Here is an 11,800-nt window from a genome sequence, read left to right as displayed (position 1 = left end):
TGCACCTGGGGAGCAGTTGGGAGGGGTTCAGTGCCTTGCTCAGTCATGGCCGGGCCGAGACTCAAACCCAGAACCTTAGGGTTAGGAGTCAGACTCTCTAACCATTAGGCCACAACTTCCCCCACAACAAATCAACAAATCAACAAATCAACGAATCAACAAATGGCTGAAGACCTGAACAGTTACACTGCGGGTTTGAAAAACAAAAGCCTGGTCTGACACCTCACACCTTTTGTAAAGATAATGTCAGAATCAGAATCAGAGTCAGGTTTATTGTGTGACACACACAAGGAATTTGGTTCCAGCTGTTTGTGACTCTCAAAAGTACAGACATAAATATCACTATACTATACAAACTATCAGTTATGTACATAAAGTATGTACACTGTTATGTACACTGATCTGTTATGTACATAAAGTATGGGAGTGCAAATAACAATATTGTGCAATATTATGCTTTTTGTACAGTATATAGTAGTGTGTGTAATATATACAGATGATTTGATGACTGACAGTCCTGATAACGCAGTACTTATAGATATGAAGCAGTGATTATAATTATGGTGAGTTGTTGATCAATGTGATTGCCTGGGGAAAGAAACTGTTCCTGTGTCTGGCAGTTTTAGTAAGCAAAGTTCTGTAGCACCTGCCTGGCTATTCTGATCTCCTTTGTCAGTAGGTTCCTGGCCTGCTTATACAGCGATTTGTCCTCCCCTCTGTAGGCATCTTCCTTGGCTTGTCGAAGTTTTTTCAGTTTGACTGTGAACCATGGCCTGTTGTTACTGTATTTGCAGAAGGTTTTGTTTGGCACACACGCGTCTTCACAAAAACTGATGTATGATGTCACAGTGTCAGTCAGTTCATCCAGGCTGTCAGTTCCAGCCTCGAAGATACTCCAATCAGTGCAGACAAAACAGTCTTGTAGTTCCTGCTTTGCCTCACTGGTCCATCTCTTCACTTTTTTTACTACAGTCTTAGTAGACTTTAGTTTCTGCCTGTATGTTGGAATAAGATGGACCAAACAGTGATCAGAGTTCCCAAAGGCAATTTATATGCTGTCTGTATTTTGGAAGTTCAAGTGTTAGTTTTGCCCTGTTAAAGTCTCCAAGGATAATAAAAAGAGAATCCGGATTATTTTGCTCCAGGTTTTGCAGTGCATCACTCACGTTGGCCTGCAGTGGGATGTAAACTCCGGTCAGAATGAATGAGGAGAATTCCCGCTGTGAATAAAAGGGTTTACAGTTTATGAACAATGATTCCAGATGTACGCAAAGTCTTCAGAAAACAGAAGATAAGGGAAAGCCAAAGGCCCAGCCAGTGTGTCTCCAGCATTCCTCAGACCCTGCGCTGTCCAGCTATCACCCATCTTCACATTGATCTTCAAAAGATCACTGGAGCTGTGTGAAGTCCCTTGCAGTATGCAGTTTGCTTGCCATGCAAACAGGTCTGTGGATGATGCAATCAACATGGGTCTGCACTACATCCTCCAACATCTGGACAAACCAGGGACTTATGCAACGATCCTGTTTGTGGACTTCAACTCTGCCTTCAACACCATCATTCCATGTACCCTCCTGAATAAACTGACACAGCTCTCTGTACCCACCTCCATCTGTCAATGGATCACCAGCTTCCTGACAGACGGGCAGCTGCGAGTGAGGCTGGGAAAACTCACATCCAGCACCCACAGCATCAGCACTGGAGCTCCTCAGGGCTGCGTTCTCTCCCCACTGCTTTTCTCTCGCTACACAAATGACTGCAACCCTAAACACCCCTGTAATTTACAGATGTCACTACAATCATCTGTCTCATCCAGGACAGAGACAGGTCTACATACAGACGAGATTTACCAGCTAGTTCGCTGTCTGGTGCAGTCGCAACAACCTGGAGCTGAACATGCTCAAAACTGTGGAGATGATAGTAAACTTTAGGAGAAATGGCTGCAGTGGAGTCATTCAAGTTCCTGGGAACCACCATCTGCCAGGACCTGAAGTGGGGCATTCAAAAATTGACTCCATTGTGAAAAAGGCCCAGCAGAGGTTGTACTTCCTTCTTCAACTGAATAGGTTCAACCTGCCACAGGCACAGATGATACAGTTTTACTCAGCTGTTATTGAGTCGGTTCTGTGCTCTTCTATAACTGACTGGTTTGGGTCAGCCAGCAAATCAGATTTAAGAAGACTGCAGCAGACTGTTAGGACAGCAGGATCCTTGGTGTTCACCTGCCCAACCTTCAGGACTTGTACAACTCTAGAGTAAAGAAACGGGCAGGTAACATCATTACAGATCCCTCTTACCCCAGCCACAACCTGTTTGCACTTCTCCACAACAGATTCCTTGGATCTGTTCACACTTGGCCAATAAAGCCGATTCTTTCTCTGATTCTGAACTGACACTTCAGAAATAAATGTATCAGTTTCAGTATCTAAGTTAAAAAAAATAGTATTAGAATGGCTAAACACATCAGAAATATTTTACTAAGTAATGTTTCGTGTCTTTCAGATATTAAAGTTAAATTCAAATGAAATTTTCGTCATTTTTTGTCTGCACCGTCTTTTGTCCTGCACTGTCTTGTCTCACACTGTTTGCACCAGGATGCACAGATGCACTAAGACATGTGGCTAAGACTTACTTACTAAGCCATTATAGCCGTCTTTGTTTTTATGTGGCACCAGGGTCCTGGAGAAACCCTGGTGAGGGTCGTGAGCGTTGGTGGTATAGTGGTTAGCATAGCTGCCTTCCAAGCAGTTGACCCGGGTTCGATTCCCGGCCAACGCATGTTTAATCTTTTCCCGAGTATTTATTAAAAAAAAAATTCTTGCAGTAAATCGGAGTATCAGCATGGGAAATCAATGTTTAAAAAAAATTTTTATTATTATTATTATTATTATTTTTTTTTTTACCATTTTTTATTATGTTTTTTCTTAAAAGTTTTTAGCACTTTAAGGAAAGAGAGAAAACTTGACTTTAATATCGGAAAGACTAATAAAATTTTTTATCAGATCACTAAAGACAAAGCATTTCAATATAAAAATAATGCATTTCAATTGTTTGTTTCTTTATCTGTCTGTTTATACACTGGATATGAGGCAGGACTACATCTTAGTTGGCACATCTAATATTGTAACACACACTTACACTCTCATTCCCACCTGAAATACACTGAAATACACACAATTAATTAATGTGCAGAACAGCCTCAAACCTTAACATTAGCTATTAGTTAACAAGATAGCATTATCTACTTTATCTAAAAATTAAAACCCAGATAACTGACAATAAGAAATGTGCAGTGTATTGTTGCATTTCTAGCTGGAAGCTTTACAGTCCATAGCATTTTCCTGGAAGTACAGATCAGTGTATTGAAGGATGTGGTCAACAGCATTGAGCAATAAGATATCCATGTTGTCATTGAGCTCCAGTTGGGAGGAGTAGTTTCTCACAGGTAAGATGTAGGACGTGGCCATTCCGAGAAGTGCTCCAGCCTTCACTATCTGCACATTACAGCAAAGAACAGGGGGTGTGAAACATACACAATGTGAAATCTAGAAAGACACACACACACACACACACACACACACACACACACACACTATGATTGTACACATACCAGCTGCTGAACTTGGCGGCTTCTGTACACCTGGCTGGTGTCTTGAGATGTGACTGTGCACACTTCATCCACGTGAGTCAGCAGTGCCACCTGGTGCACACCTGCAATATAGACAGAGTTATAGTTTCATTTTTACAGTATGTACTCATGGTGATTTATGTTTTTAGCAATGGTTTAAATACTTTATTACAGAAGGAGCTGGTAACTATTATGGAGCGTCTGGGCTAGGCACCTGTTTATCAAAACAAAAGATAAAGTATGTCTATGCCAAAATAAAGGATATCACAGTCACAGAAGCGTTATGTGAGGTCAAATGATATATCAGTTTATGCTAAACCACCTAAAGGTTGAATAATTTCCTGAAATTGCATGTCCCAAAACATTTTATTCCTCTTATACCAAAAGAATTTGTTTAGAACATGTTTTTGTTCTCATTTATGTTACAGCAGCTATAAATACATGTTTTATACGTCAGCTCTCATGTCAGCTCTCAAATACATGCCAGCTCTATTAATTCTTTGTCAAGTTATTAAGACCAAAACACAGTTGTCATGTTGCTCAGAACAAGGAGCATAAGCATCTGTGCTGAAGATCTCTACCTGTCTTAACCTGATTACTTAAAGCTTTACCACTGACTCTAACAAAGCGCTAAATCTGGAGACTCATTTGTAATTGCTACATCTCCTAACTTTCATAAATATCTCCTTTCAGATTATATCACCATGTTCAAATCATCTGTTACATACATTTTTTAATCCATTCATTGGTAGTGTCTGCCACACGTTCCCTTGTGAATGATATACCTACCATATAATAATGGATCGACTAATGTCCAGATTATTCCAACATGCCTGTCTACAATATTTGACATTTATGAAAAACATCGTAATGCTTTCATCTGCTTGCTGATGTAGGTGATAAAAGCCTCACCCAGGCTGCTGATCTTTTCTCTGAGCTGATGGAATGTGGTGCTGAGTCCTTTGGTGTAGGTGTTGATTTTTGACGCATCCACCACAAATACCACGCAGTGAATCTTGTCTTTGAGGGTCAGTTTCTTTGTGGAATCATATCTGACCGGATTTTCTGTACTGAACTGTGAGGAAAGAAAAAAAAACTATAAAGACTAGTACTGGATTTACCTTGAAGCTGGAATTGGTTCAGGAATATAGGATTTCTGTAATAACACAGTTACTGTGCAGTTACTGTACAGTCAATATATATATAAAAGCAAGATATTAGGAAATACAGAGTTGGTTGTCCACAAAGTTCATTTATTAATAGACATTTATTTTAGTTATTTTTTGTTAAACAGCAGTTGTTGCTTCATTAGCAAGCACCAAAGCCTTCACTAAAAATGACAGGCATAAAAGCCACACCTCTTTAACAGGGAATAAGAAAAAACAGAAAACTCATCTCCATTAATGACACTGAAACACACACTTTTTTACCGGAAATGAAACCTACGGAGGCTATGACTACTTCAGTGGAACTGACACTCAGAGGCCACGCTTCCTTCTCTAGGACTGATACACACAAAGGCCACAACGCCTTCAGTAGAACGCATACAGTCTTTTATGTATTGTCTTTTGTGTAATGTCTTGTAATGCTTGCACTGTCTTTTGTCCTACACTGTCTTTTTGTCTTGTCTTGCACTGTTTGCACCAGGTTGCACAGATGCACTTTATGTATCTAGGACTAACTTACTTAAGTCCTTATAGCTCTGTCTTTGTTTTATGTAGCACCCTGGTCCTGGAGAAACGTTGTCTCATTTCACTGTGTACTGCAACATCTATATATGGTTGAAATGACAATAAAAGCTTCTTCATGACCATCAAGTATTGTATACCAGTGTGCATTTATTCTACACAGGTTTAAATATCATACCTGATGTCCGTCATTCACATGTCCTTTAATCACACACAGTGCATCATACAGGCTCAATCCTGTCCAGTCTCCATCTCCAAGCCCCATAATATCACACAGGACCAGAGAAGTGGAACCAGAGCCTGATATCTCTCCACTCCGTCTGATGGGGAATGACTGGAGCTGTGAGAGAGGGCATTTTATTTTATCACATTATCTCAACAAATAAACCAATAAATAAATAAATATGTATAATTGTGAATTCTGATTGGTCAGAAGGTGTTAATTAATTTTCTACAACAGCAGCTCTGACAATAGTGTAGCTGTACATCACAGCTTTATATTAATTCACTCATTCTAAAGCATTGTCGTTTGTGCGGCTCATTCATGGACTTCAAGAGAAAAAGAGAGGATAATGAGGAATGTTTAATGTTTAATGTTTATAGCTGCTATAATGTAAGTGGTTGTAGTAAATTTCTTCAGTAAAGTTCTTAAGTTATCTTTTTTAAATGCACTTCCATGATACAGTTTCTTTTTCTGTCATCTTTACCCTTTTTGTGAAGCTTGCAGAAGCAGATGAGCCCACCATGGCCCGGTTAAGGACACGTCCAGAAAAAACTGACTGCACAGAGCTAATGAAACTGGATTTTCCGGCACCAACAGGACCCAGAAGCAGGACTCTGGCCTCAGAAACCGCACTGAAGGCCGGTTTGTATGACTCAACTTTCTCCATCAGTTCCTCCCTGGATCTTTGTGCACAATGTACAACATGACTTAAACACTGTGTACATACACATTATACATAAGTATGTAGAAAACCTGCTGGAATACTGACTCTGAGGTCCAGTTCACTGATCTCCATGGAGTGTCGAGTAGCTGTATAGCTGGACACAAATTTGCACAGTAAGTTAGTAGTGCAACATGGAATGTACAACAACTACAGGACATAGGTATATAGGCGATATAGAAAAATAATCAACCACAGTGTAATTTGATAAAGTAAAATTATTGTTATGTTGAAGAATTTTCTATAACATTAAGTGTTTTATTTTTCTTATAGCACCAGTAATATGCCACCAATTACAACGATTTATTAAAAAACTACTTTTTAACTTGTACATTACATGTAAATATACGAACAGAGGCAGAACTGGCTAAGTGGTAAAGGCTACGGGCTGGTGATAATAAGGTACATTTGCAAGTTCCTTAAAACAAGTTCATTTATGTTTTCCCCTAGAATATAGTTGCTATAAACAGTTGTTCCATCACTAGCCTTTCTTTGTCTCTTTCTTTTAGTTAATTCGACTATAAGATGTCTATAGTCATAGCAAATTTATAAAGAATGTCCACATAACATCGCAAAAGTCTGATAATAAACACATTTTATTATTATTTATTTATTATTTAACACTTATGAAAGGAGTCTACAGTGTGAACACTTTATAACAGACAAAGATAAAGTTGTAATTTAAGTTGTCACTGTAACTCCAAGAGAGAGAGAAATGATGAAGGAATGGCTTTTAGGAAAGAACAGGAACCAACTATTTTCTTTTACATTCCAGAAAATGAAATGTAAATTTAAACAGACAAAATAAACAGCGTCACTCTTTAAACTTTAATTTTTTTTTTCCTGTGGTAACCGATTAATAAATCACTTCCGGATGTGTTGTTTGTATTAAAACAGTCAGCTTTGGGGTGGTTAAAATGTATGTTTCTGACCTATACCTTTGAAAGTGTCTATATCTCCTCTGGTCACCTTGTTGTCCTTCTTACTTGTTGAAACTACTACATTATTGATAAGGAACAGCATACACACAAAGCAGGACAAAAGATTAACATGGCATCAAAGATTTCACACTGGGGTGGATAAACAAATTCAAATATAAATCATAATTCTAAAATTAAATCTAAATATTTAGAAACAAAGAAAGTTGAGGCTGCCCACAAATGTGGCAGTGTAATGCATTTAAACATTTTAACAGCTCATTCACAGGTACAGAGCACACTCCACATAAATGGGTTAAACAAAGACAACTGTAAGAAGAGTTTATTTAAAATTGAGGGACGAGGTATTCAAATTCAAGAGAGAGGAAAAAGAAAGGCCAGTAAGGGGAATGATCCATTATAATTGCAAAAACCTGAGAATAGAACTAACAGGAACTTGTTTCGTTGATGTTCCAAAACAATACATTTAATTATAACTGATAAAACGAAGTATGATGTACCACTGTAATCTTTGTCACTGTAATCTGAGAGAAACAACACACTATGGGAAGTGCGGTTATAGGAAACTAATTAACTCTGGGATGGTATCAATAACTCTGTTTCATTGATTTATAAATAATAATAATAATAATAATAATAATAATAATAATAATAATAATAATAATAATAATAATGTACATGTTTAAACTTCTAAATTTTGTAAAAAATAAATAAACAAATAAAATTAAGATAGTCATGTGTATGTGTAAATTTGGTTACATTCCCTTCTTCCTTTTCATCTTTACTGACAAACTTTCAGTAGTTTCAGAAGTTATATTCATGAACCTTTCACTCAGGATGTTGTTTACTGTGGTACTGTGCTTCAGATTGTAAGCTAAATATATAGTTTAACAAAACATCCCATATAATATGAGAAAATGTTCAATATAATTGTCGGTGATGATCATGTCCGGATCTATAATATATTCTCTTTAAATGACAAATACAATCAAAAAACATAAAAAATGAATAAGTAAAAATTATGGACAACAAATAATAACCTTACGTCCAAAACTGAAGCTAGGGGTTGGTATCTCGTTTTCTGCAAACTTCAATGAACCCTTTTCCATGATGAACAGATATTTACACCAACCCTTGCAGTAGTAGTGAGTAAATCTAAAGTAATGTATAATATCCAGTGAAACACGCCAGTTTCAGAAAAATGGAAATGAAAGTCAAAATTAGACCCAAAACTGAAGTCTCAAAGCCCGAGTAAAGAAACGAAACTGAAACTTTCTGTTTGATATTCAGGGCAGTGTCCCCGCCTTAAGAGACTAAACCACGCCCACATTCAGGTAAATGCGTGTGATTGGTCACATATCCTCTCTGTCTTTTAAGTGAAATACAGATTACTGTAAGGATGAAATGGTGAAACGCCTCCAGTACCATCTCTCCTCTCTCTCTCTCTCTCTCTCTCTCTCTCTCTCTCTCTCTCTCTCTCTCTCTCTCTCTCTCTCTCTCTCTCTCTCTCCTCATGTATAGAGAAAAGCAAAAGCAACCAGCAGAGGACGCTTACAGTTTTTCTCAATTGCTAACACACTAAACCCTATTGTCTGAACCAAATGCTCAGTTGCCAGAACCCACTGATTGAATCAATCACTCTTTTGGCAAAACCATAAGCACTTTTCACCTGTTTAGACACAACTTGCCAACACATTTTCATTGTGATGCATCCGTGCTGCATAATGGTGAGCACAGGTGACAAAAGTCAAACACAATTAAAGCACAGGTGTCACAACTTGAACACAACAACTCAAAATTGATCACACTTGTGGCTAATAATGTGAGGGAACATATACAGCAAGCCAGTTCAGAGAGCACTGGTTTGCGAGACCCTACAATGGATAGAAGTCTGAGGAAGCGTTTGTGTGAGAGGAGGTCGAGGTGGTCAGCGAAGACAAAGAACAATAATATCTGATGAAATCAGAGCTACTGTGATTGACCATGTTTTTGTCCATGGTATGAGCATGAGGGAGGCTGGACAAAGGGTACAACCAAACATCAGTAGATTCATAATGGTGTCCACCATAATCCGAAGATTTAGAGAAGAGAACAGGCAATTACCTTTTTTTGACTTTATAGGACAGTATGTAAATGTTGACAGCAAATACTGTATGACATACTATATACTGTACCACAGTATACTGTAAGTAAATATATGTTTCAGTACATCACTGTACCAATGTACTGTAGTATTGTAATGGAGGGTTGGTCTAACTGTTTGTAGGCCTAGTATTCCATGTATATTTTTTGTAACTCCATGTTCTCTTTTTGTAGAATTGAAAGACTGCCACATGGGGGTGGGAGGACAGGTATGTTCTCCCCACACCAAGAGACCCTAATTGTTGATATGGTCCGTGAGAACAATGCCATTAAACAGTGAAATTCAGCAGAAGATCATTGAGGACCATGTAAATTTTGAGGGTATCAACAGTGTCAACCTCTCTATTGTTGATCGTGTCCTTGAGCGCAACAGACTGCGCATGAAACAGCTATACAGAGTGCCCTTTGATCGCAACTCAGACAGAGTCAAAGAGCAAAGATTCCAGTATGTACAGGTTGGCATATATCCAGACACATTCAATGTTGATTACTCTAAGTAGTGATTTACTGTAGTGGCCTAAATCACTTTTTCCGTATCACTCACAAAACTATATCTATTTCTACAGAGGGTTCTTCAACTGGATGCAATGGAAAGACCCCATGAATACGTGTACATGGATGAAGCTGGGTTTAATCACACCAAAAGGAGAAGGATAGGCCGTAATGTGATTGGCCATCGGGCCATTGTTGGTGTTCCTGGGCAGCGTGGTGGCAATGTCACATTATGTGCTGCCATCAGCAATCATGGGGTTGTCCACCATCATGCCAACCTGGGGCCCTACAACACTCACCAGCTCCTCATTTTCCTCAATCGCATGCGAGATGCTCTGTTAGGTCAGCAGGATGAGCATCCCATCTATGTTGTTGTTTGGGACAATGTGAGTTTTCACAGAGCCCTCCAGGTCAGAGAGTGGTTCAATATGAACCAAGGTTTTATCAATCTTTGCCTTTCACCGTACTTCCCTTTCCTAAACCCCATTGAGGAATTCTTCTCCTCATGGCGGTGGAAGGTATATGAACACCAACCTTACACCAGGGTACATCTCCTGCAAGCCATGGGACTTGCCTGTGGTGACATAGGTGTGGAGGCACGCCAAGCCTGGATACAGCATGCCAGGGGTTTTTTCCCCCGTTGCCTGGCCAGACAAAATGTTGCCTGTGATGTGGATGAAGTCCTGTTGCCTGACTCAGTACGGAGACTTGATGCTGTGGCTGAGTAATGCACTTATTTGTGTATTTTTGTACTTTTCTTTACATGGGCTTACTGTATTATTACTGTTTGTTTTTACAAGTGCTACGTGTAAATGCACAAGATTTCTGTGTTGTCTTTTTGTACAAGTGCTAAATGCACAGGTTTTTTTTGTTTTGCAATATGCATTTAGCCTACAGTTAGCAATAAACATTTATTTCTCCAGCTTCATTTCCTGAGCATTGTGTTTTCTATTTTACTACGTAGTGTTTAGTGACTGTTCCATAGTGATTTTAATTTTGATTGACTCGGGGCACAATTTGACAACATAGTTCAGTTTTGAGCACAGATTGAACTGTTTTGAGGTGAAAGTTTGGTTTGAGGTTTTGTGAATGTAGCTTGAGAATTGGGTTTTGTGTTCACAGTTTAGAGAAAAGGAGAGCAGCGTTCAAGAAATGTGTCTTAGCAATCAAGAAAAACTGTAATAAACTTCATGGAAAATTAGTCAATCACCCAAATGAAACCTTTTTATATCACAGCATTTTCAAATTATGATCTGAAACATAAATCACAGGAGTTTATTAAACGCACTCCTATCATGATTTCTCTAGTACTAAATATTTTACAGGAACTTATAGCAAATGCTACAATCCACGGATATAGAATGACGAAAGGAACAAATAAAAAGACATGAGTATATGATATCATTTGAAAGGGCTAAATGTTACTGCATCAATGTAATCAGCATGCATTTTATTACACACCTTCTACCATATTGTTCACCTTACAGTATGAGCGTTCAATTAGCATCATGTACCACGTGTTTAACATCTAACCTTCATCATAGTGAGTTTCAAGAAAGAAACATTTGGGGATTGTTACTGTGCTTTTACAGCTGTAGGACACATGTCTGGTCTTCTGACATATGAAATGCCTTTGTACTTGGATGTGTCTTGATCTTGGCCACTGCTCTTGATAAATCTGGTCTTTGGTCTCAACTTCCCCTAAAACTCACTCTGACTTGATCTTGGCTAGTCCTAGTATTGGACTGGTCATGGACATTTGGCATTTGAACTGTATGTGTAGTGAAATGCATTGACCACATGCCAACTGGATGAAGCCAACTAGTCGACATAAAAAGGATTTGATGGTTTTTGGCTAAGTTTAATTATCTTGATTTAAAAAAATTGGCTTTAATAGTCAGATACAATTGATTAAATCTAATATCTAGATTATAATGAAGATATGATAAATAAAGAAACAAGAAAAAG

General features: G+C 38.4%; 2 protein-coding genes and 1 non-coding gene across 4 annotated transcripts; 2 read left to right on the top strand and 1 right to left on the bottom strand.

Annotated features, from left to right (window-relative positions):
- Positions 1-2,706: 2,706 nt before the first annotated feature.
- On the top strand, positions 2,707-2,778 carry trnag-ucc (transfer RNA glycine (anticodon UCC)). Its single transcript has one exon. It is a non-coding gene; the product is annotated as a tRNA-Gly (tRNA).
- Positions 2,779-3,041: 263 nt separating this feature from the next.
- ifi44g (interferon induced protein 44g) lies at positions 3,042-8,466 on the bottom strand. Of its 2 annotated transcripts, XM_060883098.1 has the most exons (8): positions 8,244-8,466; positions 7,199-7,258; positions 6,309-6,357; positions 6,024-6,222; positions 5,495-5,656; positions 4,541-4,703; positions 3,611-3,711; positions 3,042-3,494 (listed from the first exon to the last, which is right to left on the bottom strand). In XM_060883098.1, the coding sequence occupies exons 1-8, from the start codon at positions 8,305-8,307 to the stop codon at positions 3,309-3,311; spliced, it is 984 nt and encodes a 327-aa protein (XP_060739081.1). In that variant the 5' UTR covers positions 8,308-8,466; the 3' UTR covers positions 3,042-3,308. The 2 variants fall into 2 exon arrangements, with proteins under 2 accessions (XP_060739081.1, XP_060739090.1); XM_060883107.1 differs by lacking the exon at positions 7,199-7,258 and having other exon boundaries at positions 8,244-8,465.
- An 842-nt stretch (positions 8,467-9,308) lies between these two features.
- On the top strand, positions 9,309-10,560 carry LOC132854108 (uncharacterized). The gene is made up of 2 exons (XM_060882324.1): positions 9,309-9,795; positions 9,907-10,560. The coding sequence occupies exons 1-2, from the start codon at positions 9,604-9,606 to the stop codon at positions 10,558-10,560; spliced, it is 846 nt and encodes a 281-aa protein (XP_060738307.1). The 5' UTR covers positions 9,309-9,603.
- The last annotated feature ends 1,240 nt before the right edge of the window (positions 10,561-11,800 follow it).

Source organism: Tachysurus vachellii, chromosome 1 (assembly GCF_030014155.1).
Source record: "Tachysurus vachellii isolate PV-2020 chromosome 1, HZAU_Pvac_v1, whole genome shotgun sequence".
Taxonomy (NCBI): domain Eukaryota; kingdom Metazoa; phylum Chordata; class Actinopteri; order Siluriformes; family Bagridae; genus Tachysurus; species Tachysurus vachellii.
Note: the sequence above shows the minus strand (reverse complement) of the source record. Positions and strands in the feature narration are given on the sequence as shown.